Source organism: Rhinopithecus bieti, unplaced genomic scaffold, assembly GCF_001698545.2.
Source record: "Rhinopithecus bieti isolate Rb0 unplaced genomic scaffold, ASM169854v2 scaffold_36008, whole genome shotgun sequence".
Classification (NCBI taxonomy): Eukaryota; Metazoa; Chordata; class Mammalia; order Primates; family Cercopithecidae; genus Rhinopithecus; species Rhinopithecus bieti.
In genome coordinates this window covers 2,418,621-2,442,019 of record NW_016816204.1, presented here as the reverse complement: position 1 = coordinate 2,442,019, position 23,399 = coordinate 2,418,621, and the positions used below count along the sequence as shown (strand labels likewise).

Genomic DNA, 23,399 nt, shown 5'->3' with positions numbered 1-23,399 from the left:
AAAAAAAAAAAAAAAAAAAAGAATCTAATTATTAACTAGCTACGGTTTTAGACTAATTTGGTACACTCACTGCCCCACCATTTATGAAACAAACTTTAATTGGCCATTATCCCAGTTCAGGCAGATAGGCCCAACTTCAAATATCTAATGTTCTCTACCTAAACACTGGGCATCTTTACAGGAGGCAGCAGAACACAATGCTCAGTTTGTGAGTTTTGAGTCTTTCTGTTCTGATTCAGACTCTGCTACTAACTAGCAGTACCTCTGGCAAGTCACTTTACCTTAGTAGATTTTTTTTTTTTGAGGTGGAGTCTAGCTCTGTCGCCCAGGCTGGAGTGCAGTGGCCGATCTTGGCTCACTGCAACCTCTGCCTCCCAGATTCATGCAATTCCCCTGCCTCAGCCTCCCGAGTAGCTGGGATTACAGGTGCCCACCACCACACCCGGCTAATTTTTGTATTCTTAGTAGAGATGAGGTTTCACTGTGTTGGCCAGGCTGGTCTTGAACTCCTGACCTTGTGATCCGCCCACCTTGGCCTCCCAAAGTGCTGGGATTACAAGCGTGGGCCACCGCGCCCAGTCCTACCTTAGTAGATTTTGTGTCAGAGATTAAAGTAGGGAATTGGACTAAATGGTCTCCAAGAACCTAGCTAGGTCCAGGTCTAAAAGTGATTTGGCTTGAATTAATAAGGGTATCACTGATATAGCAAGTCCTTGTCAACACCAGAGGGAGCTACGTTCATATCATCACTGGGGTGGTTCAGAAGATTTCAGGAAAAAGCATAGTTAAATGGAAAACTTACTTTCCAGAATGAGAGAAATTCTATACCAAGGTAAGAGCTCCACACTGCTCATACGGCCACCCAACAGGCTCTCTGCCATCACCCCACTCTTATAGATGTCAAAGCACCTCATACCTGACTTGTACCAATACACAAGGCTTCAGTTTTAATTCCATGAAAACCCAGTTGGCTTTGAGCCATTCCTAAAGATTTCTTTCCCCATTCTATTTTCTTTCTTAACTAAATTAATAATAACAAAAAGCAAAGTAATTCATTGTGATACTGGAAAATCCCCAAAGAAGGGAGATAAAGGAGGAGAAAGATTTATATCACACCGAAGCTGTAGCCTGGAAAAAACAGTAAAGTTAACTACCATTGAATTCATTAGCAGCCTGCCACTCAAACCCAAAGCTACCTCAAAAACAAGAAAACTACTCAAAAAGAGAAAACATATCAAGGAAAGGAAGGACTCGGCATAGCTCTGCAATGCGGGTGCGGGAATGCCTGTCTGAGTCGATGGCTGGCACTGTCCTGTTGGGCTCCATGGTAAGCAGTCACAGCTGCTGAAGAGTGATGTCATTAATTAAGGCAATGGGGCCACATTAGGCATTTGGCAAAAAAAACTGTAAAGCAACAAGATAAGGGAATGGAGGATGGGATAAGGAAGAAAAAGTAAAAGCATTTCTAAAGCTAAAGCTTATTCTGATGTTATCATATACTCCCTCCTCCACCTCAGTAAAACACCCAAAGCCTTGAAAATGACCTGAACCCTTACAAAGCAAGTGAAAAGAAGAACTGAAAACCTCTCCATTAGTATCAACTTATGTTTCTCTTTGTCCAGAGGAACAATGTCATGTTAACCTGATAGAGAAGGCATAAATCACGAATATTACAGAAGGGTAGTCTGCTGGAGAAAGATAAATGCAATCCTGAAGAACCCCTTTACTTTCATTTCATAGATTAATTCAACACCCAGAAAGGCAAAGCTTCAACAGTCAAAAATGGACCATCTACTTTGTAGGACATAGGCTGCTCCTGAGTAAAAATGGATTATAAAGTCACTACAGAGATTGACTTTGTAGGTAAAGAGAAAAATCTACTAAACAAGACAAATAATTATTTTCCACTTAAAAAAATGCAAGCTCAAACCTCTAGAGGTAAGTACAGAGTAAAACTTCGGTTGAAATCAACTTATTTCTATGAATCCAAGTAGTTGGAATACCTAAGGATTTTTTTTTCTTTTGCTAAGTGTTTCTTATATCACCAATTTCAGGCAGGGTGCAGAGGCTCACACCTGTAATTCCAGCACTTTGAGAGACAGAGGTGGTAGGATCACTTGAGCCCAGGAGGTCAAGGCTCCAGTGAGCCGTGTTTGCACCACTGCACTCCAGCCTGAGCAACACAGCGAGAGAGTCTCAGATAAATAAACAAACAAATCACCAATTTCAAATACTCTACAAGTCCCAAAACCTTAAGGGGAACATCTACTTTTCCTCTTTCCCTTTAGATAATTAAAAAAAAAAAAGCATGAGAAAAAGTATGAAGAAGTATGAAAAAATACACTCTACTGCTAAAAGGAGAACTACTCCTTTTCCTCCCTTATTTAGGACATGTGCCAAAGGATTTCCAATTCACTCTGCTTCATACTGACCTTTAAAATATTTCGGCCATCAAATGATTCTCTTTCCTTGAAGATATATTTGCCATCCGCTGTGTAGAGATTGTACCTGCCTTCAGCTGTAAATATTCCAAAGATAATGTTAGAAGCTTAAATTGGTTGGTTGTTTTCTCTTGGACTTCTATAGCTACATAGGTACAACTAGCAAAATTTTCATGTACTACCTGGAAAGTGGCATAATGCAGAGGAAAAATGTCAGGCCATGAATCAAGAGACCTGGCTTCTAGTCTCAGTTCTGTCAATGATTCATTCAATACATATTTATTCATTAATCTATTCATTCGACATTCTCCAGGCACTCACTATATATTCCTAACTATGCAACTAGCTACATTATTAGGCAAATTATGTCTCCATTGTGGACCTTAGTTCCTCATTGACAAAGTGAGAGGTAGGACTAAGTGATCTTCAAAGGTTCCTTACGTTCTATAGATCCAAGAAAAGTGGCATATAATTTTAAATATGTAAAAACACATAACAGTTCACACATTAGCTAGTCAAAACTGCTGGCACTCACGCTCTGGGTTGATTTAAGGACTTCCCTCAAAGGAAAAAGAGCCCTTTAGTTGCAATCAAAGGTATCCTTACAGACATTCTACACAGGAATGCAGCAAATCTATGTCCTTAGCCTAAACCAAGCTGTGCTCTAGCTTCTTGAGTTAATTTGGGTTGCGTATCTCAAAAGACATCCTTAAAGGTTGGCAAGAAAAAGAATATCAAAGGAGAGGGAAACAGGAAAGAAAAAAAATGTAACATCATTTCATGTCCTTTTCAAGTAAAAATTCAATACAGGAGAGTCCAGAGCACAAAAAATTCAAAGCATCCTCAAGAATTAACTCAGAATATTTTCTGAAATATTAATCATTTCCTACCCACTGACAGACCTTCAAAAATACTTATTTCCACCTTTAAGTACATTATTTTACTTATATAAGTAAGGAGAGTACTAGGCCAGAATAGATCAAATATATCTAGAGTTTTAAAAACTCCATGAACAGAAGACATAATACATTTCAGCTAGCCCACTGGAGTTGCATATGGGTAACTATGGAACTATTTCTCTAAAGAGAAGAATGCTCTTAATCAAAGATCCCAACGCCATACATGTTTCACAACGTAAAATTAGGAGAAAGGGAATGTGTGAAGTTGCAAAAGAACAACAAATACATTAATACCAAATAAATATCAAAAGTGGAAACAACATAAATGTTCACCAATTGATGGATGGATACATAAAACATGGCATATCCATACAATGGAATATTATTCGGCCATAAAAAAATGAAGCACCAGGCATGGTGGCTCACGTCCGTAATCCCAGCACTTCGGGAGGCTGAGGCAGAGGGATCACTTGATCCCAGGAGTTTGGAACCAACCTGAGCAATATAGTGAGACCTTGTCACTACAAAAAAAAAGGTTAGGCCAGGTGTGGTGGATCACACCTGTAATCCCAGCACTTTGGAAGGCCAGGGCAGGTGGATTACCTTAGGTCAGGAGTTGGAGACCAGCCTGACCAACATGGTGAAACCCCGTCTCTACTAAAAATGCAAAAATTAGTCGGGCATGGTGGCGCGCGCCTATAATCCCAGCTACTCGGGAGGCTGAGGCAAGAGAATCGCCTGAACCTGGGGAGGCAGAGGTTGCAGTGAGCCAAGATTGCACCATTGTACTCCAGCCTGGGCAACAAGAGCCAAACTCCATCTTGAGAAAAAAAGAAGAAAAAGTTTAAAAATTAGCTGGGTGTAGTGGCATGCGCCTATAGTCCCAACTACTCTGGAGGCTGAGGTGGGAGAATCACTTGAGTGTGGGAGATGGAGGTTGCAGAGAGCCAAGATCACCCTACTACACTCCAGCCTGGGCAACAGAGACCTTGTCTCAAAAAAAAAAAAAAAAAAAAAAAAAAAACTACACAGAAAACAAAACAAAAAAGGAATGAAGTACTGCTATATTATAACATGGATGAGCCTTGAAAATATTATGCTACGTGAAAGCAGCCAGCCTCAAAAGATCACATACTGCATGATTCTGTTTATATGAAATGTCCAAAACAGGCAGCTCTATAGAGACATAAAGTAGGCAGGTGGTGTCTAGGGCTTGGTGGAGGTCAGGGGAGGGCAGAGTAAGAGGGGTAGGAAGAAATGGAAAGTGACTGCCAATGGGTATGGGGTTTCATTTTAGAGTGATGAAAATGTTCTAGAACTGATTGCGGTGATGGCTATACAACTTTAACCAGACTAAAAACCACTAAATTGTACATATATGTATCAAGAGAGTAAATTGTATAGTATGTGAATTATATCTCAATAAAGTGATTATATTTTGAAAATCTGCAGAGGGATAACTAGACTGTGAACACACAACACTCTCTTATATAAAGCTCTAGTGCTAACTGAATATAAACCTGGATCTACACAACTTAGAATATACAGATTCCTACATATCTGAACTCTTTCTGTGTTAAGAGATTAGTTAATAATGGACCATGATGTAGTTTTAAGAGCTCCAAACAAATATTTAAGGACTAAGACAAATGGAAAATGTACTGATGGCTAACAAATGTCTAATAAAATACTGTCTATACCTGCAACACCCAAAACAGAGGCCCCTATCCAGATGTGGCTCTATAAATTTTAAATAAAATTAAAAATAAAAGTTCACTTTCACAGTCTCACTAGGCACCTTTCAAGTGCTCAGTAACCACATGTGTATAGTGGCTACCATATTGGACATCACAGATACAGAATACTTCAATCATCACAGACAGTTTTCTTAATACCATATGTCTTCTGAAACAATAAATTTAGGGTATACTCCAGAGTTCTGAAACTCTGCCATTACATAGTAATGTTAAAATGCACATCACCTCAGGGGATTCTCAATTTGTTTTCCAAAATTAAAATACACTGTCCAGAATAAAACAAATAGCACAAACCTAGTTATATGTTTCTACTGGACAAGCTACATTATAATACATAGATACCTAAAATATTCCTACTTTCTGTAGTACTACTCCCCGAAGGAAAGAAATATGCTCAACTTGGCCGGGCGCAGTGGCTCATGCTTGTAATCCCAGCACTTTGGGAGGCCAAGGCGGGTGGATCACGAGGTCAGGAGTTTAAGACCAGCCTGGCCAAGATGGTGAAACCCTGTCTCTACTAAAAATACAAAACTTAGTTGGGCGCGGTGGCAGGCGCCTGTAATCCCAGCTACTCAGGAGGCTGAGGCAGAAGAATTGCTTGAACCCTGGGGGCAGAGGTTGCAGTGAGCTGAGATCGTACCACTGTATACTCCAGCCTGGGCAACGGAGCGAGATTCCATTTCAAAAATATATATATATATATACACACACACACACACACACACACACACTCAACTGGAACAAGTTCAAAGTTTTGGATTCTATCACCTACCCAAACGAGAATATATAGGCTTTGACTGAGTCACTTGAAGCTCTTTTAATCTCAGTGTTCTCAAAAGTAAAATAGAGATTTATTTATAAGTCTTAAATAAAATTCAATATGACATCACAAAATAGTAACATTTTAGAACTAATAACTAGATAGCTACATATTTCTTGGTCCTACCATGGCTCTAATCAAACGGAGTTAATATCAAATGATTTCCACTTGGGATCTTTGGTACATATCTGAGCGAAATTAAAAGACGTACCTTAACTAAAAGGGACACACAAATTGTCCTAACTAAAAACCTACAAATAGTCAATGGTTCAAGTCCTGATGGAGTTCTCTTCTCCTCTAGATTTTTTTTTTTGAGAAGGAGTCATGCTCTGTCGCCAGGCTAGAGTGCGGTGGTGCGATCTTGGCTCACTCTAACCTCCGCCTCCCAGGTTCAAGTGATTGGCCTGCCTCAACCTCCCAAGTAGCTGGGATTACAGGCATGTGTCACCACACCCAGCTAATTTTTGTATTTTTAGTAGAGACGGGGTTTCACCTTGTTGGCCAGGCTGGTTTTGAACTCCTGAACTCAAGTGATCCACCCATCTCAGCCTTCCAAAGTGCTGGGATTACAGGCATGAGCCACTGTGCCTGGCCCCCATCTAGATTTTCTAAAACCAAGGTCGGGGCCCAAGAAAGGAAATAGAACCAGAATATGTGATCTCGGTGCTAGTGTATTTTGAACCACGAATCTTGGAAGGAAGAGTTTCATATGGCTTGAATGTGTGATTCCTGATCAGATGCTGAAGGTACTAGAGAAGCTTTCACTTTGGAGATAGGGACAGGAAGAAAAGAAAACTTCTTTTGAAATAAACAACTATCCCAAATCAAGGATTAAAATAAGGCATTTTATAAAAAGGCTCAGAGTCCATGAAGAAAAACATTATTATTTTAACACAAGGTTTCTCAACCTCTGTGCTACGACATTTTGGGAAGGATAATTCTTTGTCGTGGGCGACCATCCCACGCATTGTAGAGTGTTAGACAGCACCCACTAGGTGCCAGCAGCAACCCATCTCCAACTCCCTATGATAACCAAAAATGTCTCCAGACAATGCCAAATGTTAGCTGGGGCAAAATCACCCCAGTTGAGAAACACTGACTTAACATCTACTTTTACTAGCTCACCTTCCTTTCTTTTCTCTCTTAAAAAAAAAAAAAAAAAATAGCCACCAAGTATTGCATGCGACATACTTATGCCAAAAACTTATTCACTGTTCATATAAAATTTACTGAAGCGTCCTATATTTTTATTTGCTAAATATGGGCAATCCTATGTGTGACAGAAATAAAAGATCTGGAAGCCACAGTCCCATGCTATATATGTTCTTGCCCACCTCTACTATGCTCATCAGAATAAGCTAAGAGGTCTAAAAAGAAGTATATCAGAGATTCTTTGATAGCCCATTCTGTGTAAACCTCAGAGATGCCACAAGGCCACTGATCACAAACTGCGCTACAGTTCTCTGGGGGACTTACCATTGGGGTCTTTCCTGAATAGTGTATTCATAACTGTAGCATGCAGTTTCACACTATTCCACTCTTTCACTATTAGTCCAGATGCCTGAAAACGTTCCAGCACTCGATCAACTAATTCTTGCAGCCTGGAGAAATTGGAGAAAAGTAGTGCAGAAATCTTAGTAAACTTACGAACATGAGATTACTAATTCAACAATGTTTATGGAGCCTCTGCTCTGTGCTCATCACTATACAAAGCCCTGCATCACAAGAGGAAGAAGAGACTCATCTCCCACCATCAGGGAGCTAAAGCTCAGTCTTGTTTGTCTGCTTAACAGATAGTAGAAATAAATGATGGCAATATATTATGGTGAGTATGAAGGGAGTGATCAGCTCTACATGGAGAGGGCCAGGTTTCCACAGGAGGTTTAGACATAGTCTGGAACGATCATTAAAAGATTTGCAAATAACACCAGGGAAGAAGGGGCACTTCAAGTAGAAGAAGAAATAGCATGTGCAAAGATGCCAAAGCATGCAAGATCACAGCATATTCAAAAAACTGTCAATTATTTATAATACAGCTATGACAGAGAGTGAGAGAAAAGGGACAATGGAGATGAGCTAAGTCTATAAGTAGTGGTCAGATTAGGGAAGCCACAGAAAGACTTTCAAAAGGGAATAATGTAGTCTGATGTCCATTTTTGAAAGCTGACTCAATAGCAGAGTGGGAAAGGCTTTAGAAGAGGAACAGCTACAGAAGTCAGTCAGCTAGGTGGCTATTTCAACAGTCAACATCACCATGACGTATCAGGCACTGTTCTAAGCACTTTTTTTTTGTTAAATCATTTAATCCTCATAACCAATTATTATCCCTATTGACCAATACAGAAGCCAAGGCACTGAGAAGTTACAAAACTTGACCAAGTTCCCAAAACTAAGTGGCAAATCCAAAATTAGAAGAGGCCGGGTACAGTGGCTCATGCCTGTGATCCTAGCACTTTGGGAGGCTGAGGCAGGCAGATCACTTGAGGTCAAGAGTTCGAGACCAGCCTGGCCAACATGGTGAAACCCCACCTCTACTAAAATACAAAAATTAGCTGGGCGTGGTGGCACATGCTTGTAATCCCAGTTGCCTGGGAGGCTGAAGCAGGAGGACTGCTTGAATCCAGGAGGTAGAGGTTACAGTGAGCCGAGACTGTGCCACGACACTTTAGCCTGGGTAACAGAGTGAGACTCCATCTCAAAACAAAACAAAAAAGAAAAACAAAATTAGAATGTATGCAGTCTGGCTTCAGAGTCCATATTCCTAAGGACTGTACTATCAAGGGGGAAATGGGGACAGGCATGGTGGCTCACACCTGTAATCCCAGAACTTTAGGAGTCTAAGGCGCAAGGATTGCTTGGGCCAGGGGTCTGAGACCAGCCTAGACAATATAGTGAGACTGTGTCTCTACAAAACATTTTTAAAAATTACCCACCCATAGTGGCATGTGCCTCCAGTCCTAGCTACCAGTAGGCTGAAGCAAGAGGACTACTTGAGCCCAGGAGTTTAAGCCTGCATTAAGCCATGATTGCACCACTGCACTCCTGACTGGGTGATAGAGCAAGATCCCATCTGTAAAATAAAGGGGGTGAGGAGGGGATGATAAAGACCTAAACCAAGCTTGTCCAACCCGTGGCCTAGGACGGCTTTGAATACGGCCCAAAAGAAGTTCATAAACTTTCTTAAAACATTATGTTTTTTTGTGTGATTTTTTTTTTTTAAAGCTCATCAGCTATCATTAGTGTTAGTGTATTTTATGTGTGTCCCAAGACAATTCCTTCTTCTTCCAATGTGGCCCAGGGAAACCAAAAGTTTGGACACCCTGACTAAACTATGGTGGGGCAGTGAGAACTGAGACAAGGGAATGGGTTCACAAGAGCTATGTGAGAGAGAAGCTGGTGCCCATTCAGATCTGGCTGTGCTAAGGGAGAGGAAGTGGTTGAGAATGACTCCCAAGTGTTGCCTAAAATGACCAGGTGGCTCATTAACCAAGGTGGTAGGCTGTGGGGAAGCAACTGCTTATTGTTCTGCTGTGTCATCTCGGGGAGGAGGTTAATACTATGCAGGATTTTGCACATGTGGCACGGGATGCAAGTAGGACATGTCCAGGAAAAGAGATGGAAATACAGGCCTGGAGCCCAGGAGAAAATCTAGGCAAATGACAGATTGGGAGTTGTCAGTGTAGCAACAGTAGTTAAAAGCATGGGATAGACGCTTTTAACATGGCGAAACCCGATCTCTACTAAAAATACAAAACTTAGCCAGGTGGTAGTGGCACGTGCATGGTGGCTCACACCTGTCATCCCAGCACTTTGGGAGGCCAAAGAGGGAAGATCGCTTGAGGCCAGGAGTTCAAGACCCACTTGAGCAATATAGCAATACCTCGTCTCTACAAAAAAATTTTTACAAATCAACTGGGCATGGTGGCATGCACTTGTAGTCCCAGCAACTCAGGAGGCTGAGGCAGGAGGATAGCTTGACCCCAGGAGTTCAAGGCTGCAGTGAGCTGTGATTGTGCCACTGTACTCTAGCCTGGGCAGCAGAGTGAGATCATGTCTCTTAAAAAAAGAAAAACAAGGCTGGTGCGGTGGCTCAAGCCTGTAATCCCAGCACTTTGGGAGGCCGAGGTGGGGGGATCACAAGGTCAGGAGATCGAGACCACGGTGAAACCCCGTCTCTACTAAAAAAAAATACAAAAAATTAGCCGGGCGCGGTGGCGGGCGCCTGTAGTCCCAGCTACTCAGGAGGCTAAGGCAGGAGAATGGCATGAACCCGGGAGGCGGAGTTTGCAGTAAGCTGAGATCCCGCCACTGCACTCCAGCCTGGGCGACAGAGTGAGATTCCGTCTCAAAAAAAAAAAGAAAAGAAAAGAAAAACAACAACAACAAAAAACAACCCTCAGTTTCCCATGGCCTTCCAAGTAAGAGTCCAATCCTGCCTGACCCACGTGGCCCTCACAGCTTGACTCCAACCTGCCTTTCTGTTTCATCGCTGCCCTTCTCTTTCTACAGATTTTCTCCAGTCCTTGAATGGATTGCGTTCTTTGATACTGAATCTCTCAATTACTTAGGACAAACATCCTTTTAGAATCACCTTCACTTCTTTGACTCCCTTATACCAGGGAATCTCACTTCTCACCACTTCCAGTACCACTGTCCCAGCCACCTGGGAACCAGCAAAGACAACTGATAAGGATGAGGAAATAAGAACAGGAAGACTTCAGAGACGCTGAAATGAGAATTACAAGGGGGAAAACAGGAATAACCGTACAGTACAATACTCAAGAAAAGAAAAAAAGCAAAACTATGCCTCCTTTTTTCTCACAATTACAGCCCTCTATCAGAGCAGTTTTGCTGGCACACTGGGGATAGAAATCTTGTGACGGAGGACCAAGGGAGGAGCCAGAGAGGAGGGAAGGCAGGAAGCGCACGTAACTGTGTCCAGAAACTTGAAGGAGAGAAACGAATACCTGGGGAATCTGAAGATACAGAGTTGAGTGAGGGCTGTGTGTGTTTTCAATGAGGAGAAAACGTTGAAAATACTTACTGACAAGAAATTATCCAACAGAGAAAGAAAAGGAAACCAGGCAATAGGGTAAATGGACAGAACAAGACCTCAAAGGATGGTGTGGTCATAGGTGATAGGAACACAGCAGTGAACAAAACAAGCCCCACTCTTGTGCAGCTCACGTTCCGGTAGGAGGAATGAACAAACACACACGCGTACCTCGGGGTGCCATGTGCCTTGAAGATGAAACGGCAGAGAGGGAGTAGAGTGTGATCTCACTCTGCTGACCATAGTGCAGCTAATATAAGTGCACTATGTTACGTAGAGTGATCAGGAAGGGTCTCCCTGATAAAGTGACATTTGACAGAGACCTGAGGGAAAAGCATTCTAGAGAGAGGAAACAGCAAATACACATATCTGAGATGGGCATATGCACAGGAGGACTGAGGAACAGAAAGGATGCCAGTAGTGAAACTGCAGTGAAACTAGAAAGAGAGAAGTGACGAGGTCGGAGCGATGTGACCAGGTTACCTGAAGCTCTCAGGCCCGTGGAAGGACTTTAGTAGTTACAGAGTGAGGTGGGAGCTTTTGGAGGGTGTTTAGCAGAAGACTGACATGATCTGGCTGCTGTGTGGAGGACAGATAGCAGTGGAGGCAGGATAGAAGCAGGAAGGCAGTTAAGAGGCTGTGGCAATCACGCAGGTGGCTGGGACAGTGGCACTGGAAGTGGTGAGAAGTGAGATTCCCTGGTATAAGGGAGTCAAAGAAGTGAAGGTGATTCTAAAAGCATTTTTGTCCTGAGTAATTGAGAGATTGAATGTCAAAGAACACAATCCATTCAAGGACTGGAGAAAATCTATAGAAAGGGAAGGGCAAGCTGAAGCCAAGCTATGAAGGCCCCATGGGTCAGGCAGGATTGGACTCGTATTTGGTAGGCCATAGGAAACCGACAGTTGTTTCTCGTTGCTGTTCTTGTTTTTCTTTTTTTTAAGAGACATGATTTCACTCTGCTGCCCAGGCTAGAGTGCAGTGGCACAATCACAGCTCACTACAGCCTTGAACTCCTGGGGTCAAGCTAGCCTCCTGCCTCAGCCTCCCAAGTTGTTGGGACTACAAGTGCATGCCACCATGCCCAGCTGATTTTTTTTAAAAACTTTTTGTAGAGACAGGGTATCGCTATATTGCTCAAGCGGGTCTTGAACTCCTGGCCTCAAGCGATCTTCCCTCTTTGGCCTCCCAAAGTGCTGGGACGACAGGTGGAACCACCATGCCAGGTCATCAATGACAGTTTTTAAGAAACAAGAAACAGGCCAGGCGCAGTGGCTCACACCTGTAATCCCAGCACTTTGGGAGGCCAAGGTGCGTGGATCACGAGGTCAGGAGTTCGAGACCAGCCTGGCCAACATGGTGAAACCCCATCTCTACTAAAGATACAAAAAATTAGCTGGGTGTGGTGGTGCATGCCTGTAATCCCAGCTACTTGGGAGGCTGAGGCAGGAGAATAGCTTGAACATGGGAGGTCAAGGTTGCAGTGAGCCAGGATTGCGCCACTGCACTCCAGCCTGGGTGACAGGGCGAGACTCCATCTCAAAAAAAAAAAAAAAAAAAAGCAAGAAGCATAAGGAAAAAAAAAAACAAACCCTAAAAGCCTGGAAACCAGTTAAGAGAGATGTTGTGCTTCCTTATATACTTATCTTAATCTTTTCCCCAATTACAAAATAATACAAGCTCATTATAGACCACATGCAAAGTACCAAAAAGCATAAAAAGGAAAACATAACCTCACCATGCACAGATAAACACTTAATCTTTCTGTGTTAAGTGTATATCTATAGATGGTGAGTTTACCTAACCAGAAAAAATGTTCAGGTAAACTAGTTTTAAAAGTTTCTGATTAACACCATTGCAGAACCATAATATTTCTTCTTCCACTTATTTATTTATTTATTTATTTATTTTTGGAGACAGGGTCTCACTCTCTAGCCTAGACTAGAGTATAGTGGCACGATTTTGGCTCACCGCAACCCTCTGCCTCCCAGGCTCAAGCAAGTCTCCTGCCTCAGTCTCCCGAGTAGCTGGGATTACAGGCGTGCGTCACTACCACCTGGCTAATTTTTGTATTTTTAGTAGAGACAGGGTTTTGCCACGTTGCCCAGGCTGGTCTCAAACTCTTGACCTCAAATGATCCACCTGCCTCGGCCTCCCGAAGTGTTGGGATTACAGGCGTAAGCTACTGTGCCTGGCTGAACCATAATATTTCTAAATATAACTTAGGTCTGAATATAACCATGCACCACAAATTGCACCTCAGTTATAAATCACAAAAGAATAATTCCTCACTTTCCCCCTTCTTCTCTTAAAGAAAAAAAGTAGACAGGGAGTTCAGCTACATAAAACTGAACATGAAACACGAAGCATGAAATACTGGCGTAAGTAAACTAAACAGATCACATGAAAGAAATCAAGTTTCCACCTTTGTCTTTCTGGAAAACTAGGATTTCTGACAATTTACAGACTCAAAACTTTGAAGGGGCTAATATCCTTTAAAAAGTTCTAGTGTAACCTGCTCTTTTTACGCAGGAGGAAATGATGCAGAGAGGTTGGGTTGCTCAGTCAGTGACAGAGGAACCAGAATCCAAGTCTACATGCAGCCTGTGCTGTTTTCTTTCTCTTTGTCTTTTTTTTTTTTTTTTTTTTTTTGAGACAGAGTCACTCTGTCAACTAGGCTGGAGTGCAGTGGCGCAATCTTGGTTCACTGCAACCTCTGCCTCCCAAGTAGCTGGGATTACAGACACTCGCCACCACACCCAGCTAATTTTTGTGTTTTTAGCAGAGATGGGTTTCGCCATGTTGGCCAGGTTGATCCCCTGACCTCAGGTGATCTACCCGCCTCAGCCTCCCAAAGTGCTGGGATTACAGGTGCAAGCCACCACTCCCGGCTTGTTCTGTTTTCAATTCACTGTGCACTCCATGAAGACTGGCTCTTTGTCTTATTCACTGTTCTATCTCTGCACCTAAACTAATGCCTAATTGGCACATAATCAGTGCTCAACAGTCTTCACATGCATTCATGAATGAATTCACAGATAGCAAATATTTTGGAATTCTATTAAGAGAGCTTAAGGGTACTTGGACATAATCACTAAATTTCAGGTTGACAATATGTCACTTTTTTTTTTTTTGAGATAGTCTCACTCTGTTGCCCAGGCTGGAGTACAGTGGCACAATCTTGGCTCACCACAACCTCCGCCTCCCCGGTTCAAGTGATTCTCCTGCCTCAGCCTCCTGAGTAGCTGGGACTACAGGTGCCTGCCACCACTCCCAGCTAATTTTTTGTATTTTTTAGTAGAGACAGGGTTTCATCATGTTAGCCAGGATGATCTCCTGACCTTGTGATCCGCCCACCTCGGCCTCCCAAAGTACTGGGATTACAGGCATGAGCCACCACGCCTGGCCATTTCTAACTTCATTGATCAATTCTTACTTGATTGATTCTTTCCTGTTTATGAATAAGTCACAAAGTTTCTCTATGCCTCTGCTTCCTAATAAGCAAATTAAAAATAACATAGGGTTGCTATGAAAAAAGGAATGAATTATTCTTAAGCAGCTTTATCACTTAGTGCTTTGGATTTGAAAACAGAAGCCAGTTATTAATGCATTAAATCTAAGCTCTTAAAGGCCTGTAAATGCTACAAAGCTCAAGCATTCCAGGACCATCTTTACAGATAAGGTGTTTGTGCTGCAGAATGATCACTGACTGCCTAGAAAGTGCAAATTTCAGGCTTTTGTTTGGACTTTTCCTCCCAATTTAATTCAGCTCCATTCAATTAATGCTTCCTGAGTGCTCACTGTGTACAGACATTATCCTAGTGACTACAAGAATAAAAACTAAGCAAAGATGGTCTTTGTTATTAACAGATCTACAATCTACCAAGATAAGTTTTTTGTTAGTTTTATATGAGACTATAAAGTAGATTTTGGTAATGACATAAGCAGTACAGAGTGTTTGGGTAATTTAAAAGTTGAAGAGATTGTAGTGGGGTTAGGACCAGAATAGGTTACAAGGAGGATGGGCTTAGGATAAGAAGCTAACTGCACTCAATGCATTTTTATATATCAGTTGAATGAATAAATAACAAACGTTCTTTGAACATCTATGTCATGCATTATGAAAGGCAGCTGAATAACACATACTCCCTGCCCCCAAAAATCTTACAGTCTATTTAAGAGAAAGAAGAAAGGATGGCAAGCAGAAAGAGAAATAGTATTTGGGCAAAAGAGGAGTAATATAAGGGAAATTTCAGTCACAAGAAACAGTATTAACAAAGACACAAAGGATCATCCACCAATAATGAAGCGGGCTGGGGCCCAGGGCAGGGAGATAGAGCTGAAGTATTAAGATGGTGTCATACTGGAAGATCTTGAATGCTAGACTGAGGATTATGAATTCAAAAGATGATGAGAAATGAAAGATTTTTAAGCAAAGTCCTATGGTACACAAGCTATTGCTTAGACTGATGCAGTAGTATTTCATAATATCTATATTCACTAACATAAAAGTAATGTCTAGGTTATATTTCATAAGAAAAGAACTGCAGAAATACATGTGTAATGTGATCAATTTACATAAAATTATATGCATAGACAATGACTCTCAGTATTTGCTCTGGGGACGAAAACTCAAGAGCGGGGCGGGAGGGGAAGGAACTGTTTAATTTTCACTTCACCCATCTGTAAGATTTTATTTTATAGGCAAAACAATGTAAAAGAAGCTTGGCTATGAAAGGAAGATGGCAAACTATGTATAGTGATGCTAGGCTGTACCATTGTGGAATTTAATGCACACATAATTACCTCTCTCATCTTTTCACCAAACATCTCAAAAGAGTAGACTATATCCACTTATTTTAAATGTCCTCTTTGTGTCCCATAAGCACAGGCTTTACAGTCAAACAGAGCGGGGTCAAACCACAATTCTGCCACTTACAAGCATACACTAATTACTACTAACCTGGACCTGCCCAAGTATACCAAGTATAACATCAAATTGTTCATACAGATATACACTATATACACACATACACACACATACATACATCAGACAAGCTAAAAGAAAAACATTGCTTGCTATTCAGAAACAATGACTGGCAAATTATTTACGTAACCAGGCTAACTGACTTACTCTTCTATTGCTCTCTCTTCCCACTTTTGAGATGGGGGAAAGTCAGTATACAAATTGCTTTGTAATCTCTTTTTAACACATAGTAATCTACAGTGAATACTTTCCCAAGATATAATGTTTAATCAACCCACAGTATTCTCTATTCTACAGATGTTCTATAGTTTATTTTCCATCAATTTGATGTTGATGAACATTTAGATTGCCACCAGTATTTACTGTTATATACAATACTGTAATCAGGATTATATGAAAATCCATATATTTGTACACATTTCTGATTAATTCCATTGGATAAATTTCTACAGGAAGAATCAGCAAGCCTAAGAAATATAAAACAAAATACTGGGAGTAAAAGGCCAATATGCTCTCTAGAAAGCTTATATTAATTTATACTTTTACCAGCAATGACCTTCTCATACCTCTTAACAAACATCTACCTAGTTTTCTTCTATTTTTAAAATTACCCTTCCTTGTAACAGATGAATTATTGAATAGATTTAAGCTCCCTAAGATAAGGGCCACTGTACCCATTTTTGTTTCCCTTATGGTATCTGGTACAATGCCTGGTACCAGTTTGTAGGTACTAAACTATTTATTTTTTGATATTTATCTTTTGTCTGACTGCTTGTTAGCCCTTTTACTGATCTCTTATCAATGTTAAAGCTTTTACAAGTATTTTTAGTAGAATGCTATTTATTTGCAAATAATGACCATTTGGTCTTTTAAAAACATTTTCCCACACAACACCTATGTACTTTTTAAAGTTGTCTCTGTAGCTGGGGTATTAGCCAAAACTTTCAGAACAATGTATTTAATATTAATGATAAATGTAGGCAACCGTGTTTTCTGACTGTAATGGGAATAAAACTAGTATATTACTGTTCAATATGATTGCTAATTTAAAACAGACATCATATTAGACAATATCTATTTTATTTTTTGAAAGTTGTTTTAAAATATTAAATTTTATCAAAGTCTTTTAGTCATGCACTTAGGTATTATTTTTTAATTTGACCCATTTAGTAGGATAGTATTAGATTTTCTGTTCCTAATTCATCTTTGCATTCCTGAGAGGAACCAGTTTAGTCATAAGAGTTCATATTCATCTTATTCTTACCCTCTACTTTCAGAAAATTGCCAAATCCAGCAGATTTCTTTTTTTTTTTTGGTGAGACGGAGTCTTCCTCTGTTGCCCAGGCTTGAGTGCAGTGGCGCGACCTCAGCTCACTGCAACCTCCACCTCCCAGACTCAGACAATTCTCTTGCCACAGCCTCCAGAGGAGCTGGGATTACAGGCATGTGTCACCATGCTCAGCTAATTTTTGTATTTTTGTAGAGATGGGGTTTCACCATATTGGCCAGGCTGGTCTTGAACTCCTGACCTCTGGTGATCTGTCCGCCTCAGCCTCCCAAAGTGCTGGGATTACAGGTGTGAGGCACTGCACCCAGCCAGATTTCACTATTCTTGCATCCACGTGATTCTTGTTGCTATTACTCTAGTTCAAGCCTTCTTTGCTTCTCAGCTGGACTATAGTAGTGGCTTTTTTTTTTTTTTTTTGAAACGGAGTTTCACTCTTGTTGCCCAGGCTGGAGTGTAGTGGCTTTTAAATACCTCCCCCTCCTGTTCCTGATACTTCGTTTCCATTACACATGTAGTATACGCCTGCATACAATTTATATAGTCTCTCAATTTATTTATAATTTCCTGCAAAAAGGTATTAAATGGGTTGGGCACGGTGACTCACGCCTGTAATCCCAGCACTTTGGGAGGGCTGAGGCAGGTGGATCACGAGGTCAGGAGATTGAGACCATCCTGGCTAACACGGTGAAACCCCATCTCTACTAAAAATACAAAAAATAAGCCGGCCGTGGTGGTGGGCGCCTGTAGTCTCAGCTACTCGGGAGGCCAAGGCAGGAGATCGGCGTGAACCCAGGAGGTGAAGCTTGCAGTGAGCAGAGATGGTGCCACTGCACTCCAGCCTGGGTGACACAGCGAGACTCCGTCTCAGAAAAAAAAAAAAAGTATTAAATATGTTTTGTCATATTTATTCCTAATTTTCTTAAAATTTTTGTTGCTACTATAAATGTGTTTTATTTTAAATGATGCTGCTTTCTGTTTGCTGCTGGTATACAGAAAACCAAAGGATTTTATTAGACTGATTTTATAAGTCAATCACCTTACTAAACTCGCTCTTCTTTTTTTTTTTTTCCTTTAAGAGACAGGGTCTCGCTGTTGCTCAGACTGGCCTCAAACCCCTGGGCTCAAGCAACTCTCCAGTCTCAGCCTCTCAAGTAGCTGGGATTACAGATGCATGCCACCATGCCTCAAACTCCCTTATTATTTCCTAATAACTTGGTAACTGCAGGTAACCTTGTTTTATCTCTGGTCAGAAAGTATAATATGTAAGATACCAACTCATTAAAATGTATTAAGCCTTACTTTATGATCCAGTATGTAATCAATTTTTTTCTACTGTTCCATGTGTCTGAAAAGAATAAGAATTCTCTAATTACTGGGCATGTAATTCCAGAGATGACTATTAGATGAAACTTGTTCATGGTCAAAATATTCTGTATCTTTGCTGACTTTATATCTGCTTGATCTACCAATAATTGAGAAATAGGTTGCAATCTCCTCCTATGATGAAGGATTTCTCAGTTTTTCCCTAATAAAACATTAACTATACAAATTTCACTTAATCTACTTTAAGGCTGTTCTACTAGGCTCCTACAAGTTTAGAACTGTTATATCTTCTGGGTAAAATGAACCCTTTATCATATATGATAGCCTTCTCTATTGCTAATAATGCATTTTTTTTTTTTTTTTTTTTTTTTTTTTTAAACAGTCTCACTCTGTTGCCCACGCATGATCTATGCTCACTACAACCTCCGCCTCCTGGGTTCAAGCAATTATCTGCTTCAGCCTCCCGAGCAGCTGGGATTACGGAGACCCGCCACCACGCCCAGCTAATTTTTGTATTTTTAGTAGAGATGGCGTTTCACCATCAAATAAAGCAAATAAATGTGGGAGCCTGCCTAGAGAATCAGATTTTCTCTAGAAGGTTTCCGGCTCAGTGTAAACCTTCTTCTACCCTGCCCTAAATAAAAAGACCACACGAAAACAAATTTCCAATGCATGTGGGGCTTCTCTGTTCACCAGAGGCTTCAATTCAACTAATAAATGACATTAACACCGGAAATGGCTCTGGATGCCAAGGCCAGCCTTAGAAATCGCCTCAACTGCAGACTGAGAATCGCTGGGAGGGACGTAGGTGTGGTAATAACAAAAATTAAAAAGAGTAAACATTTGCAACCTACAGAATGAGAGAAAATGTTTGCAATCTACCCATCTAACAAAGGGCTAATGCCCAGAATTTACAAAGAACTTAGACAAATTTACAAGAAAAAAATCAAACAACCCCCTTAAAAAGTGGGCAAAAGATATGAACACTTTTCGAAAGAAAACATTTATGCAGCCAACAGACACATGAAAAAATGCCTCATCATCACTGGCCATCAAAGAAATGCCAAATCAAAAACCACAATGAGAAGACCATCTCCCACCAGTTAGAATGGTGATCATTAAAAAGTCAGGAAACAACAGGTGCTGGAGAGGATGTGGAGAAACAGAACGTTTTTTAACACTGTTTGGTGGGAGTGTAAACTAGTTCAACCATTGTGGAAGAAGTGGTGGCCGATTCCTCAAGGATCTAGAACTAGAAATACCATTTGACCCAGTGACCCCATTACTGGGTATATACCCAAAGGAGAATAGAATCATGCTACTATAAAGACCATAATGGCACACGTATGTTTATTGCAGCACTATTCACAATAGCAAAGACTTGGAACCAACCAATGTCCATCAATGATAGACTGGATTAAAAAAATGTGGCACATATACACCATGGAATACCATGGCAGCACCATAAAAAAAGGATGAGGTCATATTCTTTGTAGGGACATGGATAAGCTGGAACCATCATTCTGAGCAAGCTATCGCAAGACAGAAACCAACACACATTGTTCTCACTCATAGGTGGGATTGAACAGTTGAGAACACTTGGGACAGCAGAGCAGGGAACATCACACACTGCCTGTTGTGGGATGGCAGGGTGGGAGGGGGATAGCATTAGGAGAAATATCTAATGTAAATGACAAGTTAATGGGTGCAGCAAACCAACACGGCACATGTATACATATGTAACAAACCTGAACGTTGTGCACATGTACCCTAGAACTTTAAAAAGTGTAATAAACATTTTTTGATGTTTTGATAATGTGTGTGCCAAGCACTATTTTAAGCATTTTAAGTAATTTAATCTTTTTAATTTTTTTTTTTTTTTTTTGAGATGGAGTCTCACTCTGTTGCCAGGCTGGAGTGCAGTGGCGCGATCTCGGCTCACTGCAACCTCCACCTCCCTGGTTCAAGTGATTCTCCTGCCTCAGTCTCCTGAGTAGCTCGGACTACAGGCGCATGCCACCACGCCTGGCTAATTTTTTGTGTTTTTTTAGTAGAGATGGGGTTTCACCATGTTAGCCAGGGTGAATTCGATTTCCTGACTTCATGATCCGCCCACCTCAGTCTCCCAAAGTGCTGGGATTACAGGTGTGAGCCACTGCACCTGGCCAATTTTTTTTTTTTTTTTTTTTTTTGAGACAGGGTCTCTCTCTGTTGCCCAGGCTGGACTGCAGTGGTGTGATCGTGGCTCACTGCAGCCTTGACCTCCTCAGGCTCAGGTGATCCTCCCACTTCAGCCTCCTGAGCAGCTGAAACTACAGGTGTACACCATTATGCCTGGCTAATTTTGTTTTTGGTTTGTTTTTTTGTGTTTTTTTGTATAGAGAGCTTCTTTCACTCTGTTGCCCAGGCCAGTCTTGAACTCCTGGGCTCAAGCAATCCACCCACCTCAGCCTCCCAAAGTGCTAGGATTATAGGCGTTAGCCACCACGCCCAGCCAAAATTAAGATTAATAAACTTATGAAGTTGGTAAAGTTTTCATCCCCATTTTGTCCTGGTATCCACTACAACCGCATTACATCGCGTTTGAAACTCATATTCTAAAATGCCATCCTTTCTGCCTCTTATCCTGGAAAACACAAAGGAACCACTGAGTTCCACGAAGACTATCAACACCCGTTATCCAAGTAACTCAGCAGCTACCAGATTAGCCTGGTGCAGGGTGCGCACCTATAGTCACAGCCACTTGGGAGGCTGAAGCAGAAAGATCCCTGGAGCCCAGGACGCTGAGATTAGCTTGGTCATAGTAAGACCCCCATCCTGAAAGTCAGACTTAAAGTATACTTTTTCCTACAACAAATTCCTCTTCCAAGAGATTATCAAGAAAGAAAGAAAGAAAAGAAAAGAAAAGAAAAGAAAAGAAAAGAAAAGAAAGAAAAAAAGAAGGAAAAAAAGAAAGAAAGAAAGAAAGAAAGAAAGAAAGAAAGAAAGAACATGTTCTTTACAATAAGAACACAAAGAAAAGGAATCAAAATCAATCAAACTTTTGAGGATGATTTCAGGTACCTCTTGATTGAAACAAAGAAGCATTCCAGAAACATACCTGTTGGAGCCATCTTTCATATGGACTTTGGCGTAAAGAACATCCACCATGCCAGGATCATCATTCATGTATTCTATCCCTGCCATCTCCACTTCCAGGGGTTTACCCCCAGAAATGTCACTGCAAAGGAAAAAGCATTAAGATGTCTGTTTAAGCTAAGAGGGCTATTATATTTTGAAACATGGTTAATATACATAGTCAAATATGTATGTTACTTACATTATGTACAAAAACATAGTAGTTGTGTTTGTTCCCTAACATTATCTAATTGCCCTTCTAATTTCAAAATTAGTAAATTTTCAATGCACACAAATTGGAAAACACTGGAAAGTATTTCCAATGTCACACTATATTTATCCCAATACCAGTTTATTAGCACGGTCTCATAGAGAAAGTAAAGTGACGACAGTTCTGATCCATAAAGACATTTACTATGTTGGCTTATCTCTCAGGTGCTCATCTCTACTATTTCTACAAGTTACAAACAGCATTTCACTCATATAACAAAGGTGGAGGTGTAAACTGATATCACATCTTTATTTATTTTTTTGTTTGGTTGGTTTGTTTTGTTTTGAGATGGAGTCTTGCTCTATTGCCCAGACTGGAGTGCAGTGGCACGACCCTGGCTTACTGCAACCTCCACCTCCTGGGTTTATGCCATTCTCCTGCCTCAGCCTCCCAAGTAGCTGGGACTACAGGCACCTGACATGATGCCCAGCTAATTATTTTGTATTTTTAGTAGAGACAGGGTTTCACCATGTTAGCCAGGATGGTCTCAATCTCCTGACCTTGTGATCTGCCCGCCTCGGCCTCCCAAAGTGCCTGGATTATAGGTGTGAGCCACCGCACCTGGCCTTTTTTTTTTTTTTTGAGACAGTTTTGCTAGTCGCCCAGGCTGGAGTGCAATGGCACAATCTCAGATTGCAATCTCCGCCTCCTAGGTTCAGGTGATTCTCCTGTCTCAGCCTCCCAAGTAGCTGGAATTACAAACGTGTGCCACCATGTCCGGCTAATTTTTTTATTTTTAGTAGAGACTGGGTTTTGTCATGTTGCCCAGGCTGGTCTTGAACTCCTGGGCTGAAGCCATCTGCCTGCCTTGGCCTCCCAAAGTGCTGGGGTTATGGACATGAGCCACCGCACTTGGCCTATGCATAGGGTTTTAAATGAGGCATAAAGTTTTGTTTCGAGTATCAAAAGATTGGCAACAGACTAAAAGTCAAATAACATGGTACTGATTAGATAAACCATAATACTATGAGCAATAAATAAACTATACATGTGACTAAGGAAGCTTTTAGGTACTGATATAAAAAGATATAAAACTGATTAAAACTGATACAAAATGATATATAAAACTGATATAATAAATTATATTTCTAAGTTTTAAAAAAGGTCTACAACAATGTGCATGCTATGCTACTTGTACAAAAGACGGAGGTAAGAAAAAAAAATATGTTATATATATTTGTTTACACATCTATAAAATCCCTGGAAGGATACAGAGAAAGTGACACACTGGTTGCCTCTAGAGAGGAAAGCAGGTGGTTGATGAATTTCAGTGGTAGAGAAACTCCACTGCATATCCTTTGCAACTTTAAATTTTTGAACTATGTAAATGTATTATCCATTAACAAGTTAAAATTTTAAAAAATAGGCCGGGCGCGGTGGCTCAAGCCTGTAATCCCAGCACTTTGGGAGGCCGAGACGGGCGGATCACGAGGTCAGGAGATC

At 41.0% G+C, this 23,399-nt stretch overlaps 1 protein-coding gene across 2 annotated transcripts in view; it reads right to left on the bottom strand.

Annotated features, from left to right (window-relative positions):
• Positions 1–23,399, bottom strand: part of ASCC1 (activating signal cointegrator 1 complex subunit 1) — a 121,892-nt gene that overhangs the window by 31,378 nt on the left and 67,115 nt on the right. For both annotated transcript variants that reach the window (XM_017854584.1, XM_017854583.1), the window contains exons 6-8: positions 21,669–21,788; positions 7,394–7,518; positions 2,433–2,518 (exon numbers count right to left, since the gene is read on the bottom strand). In XM_017854584.1, coding sequence (XP_017710073.1) covers positions 2,433–2,518; positions 7,394–7,518; positions 21,669–21,788 — 331 coding nt within the window. The remainder of the gene's footprint in view (positions 1–2,432; positions 2,519–7,393; positions 7,519–21,668; positions 21,789–23,399) is intronic.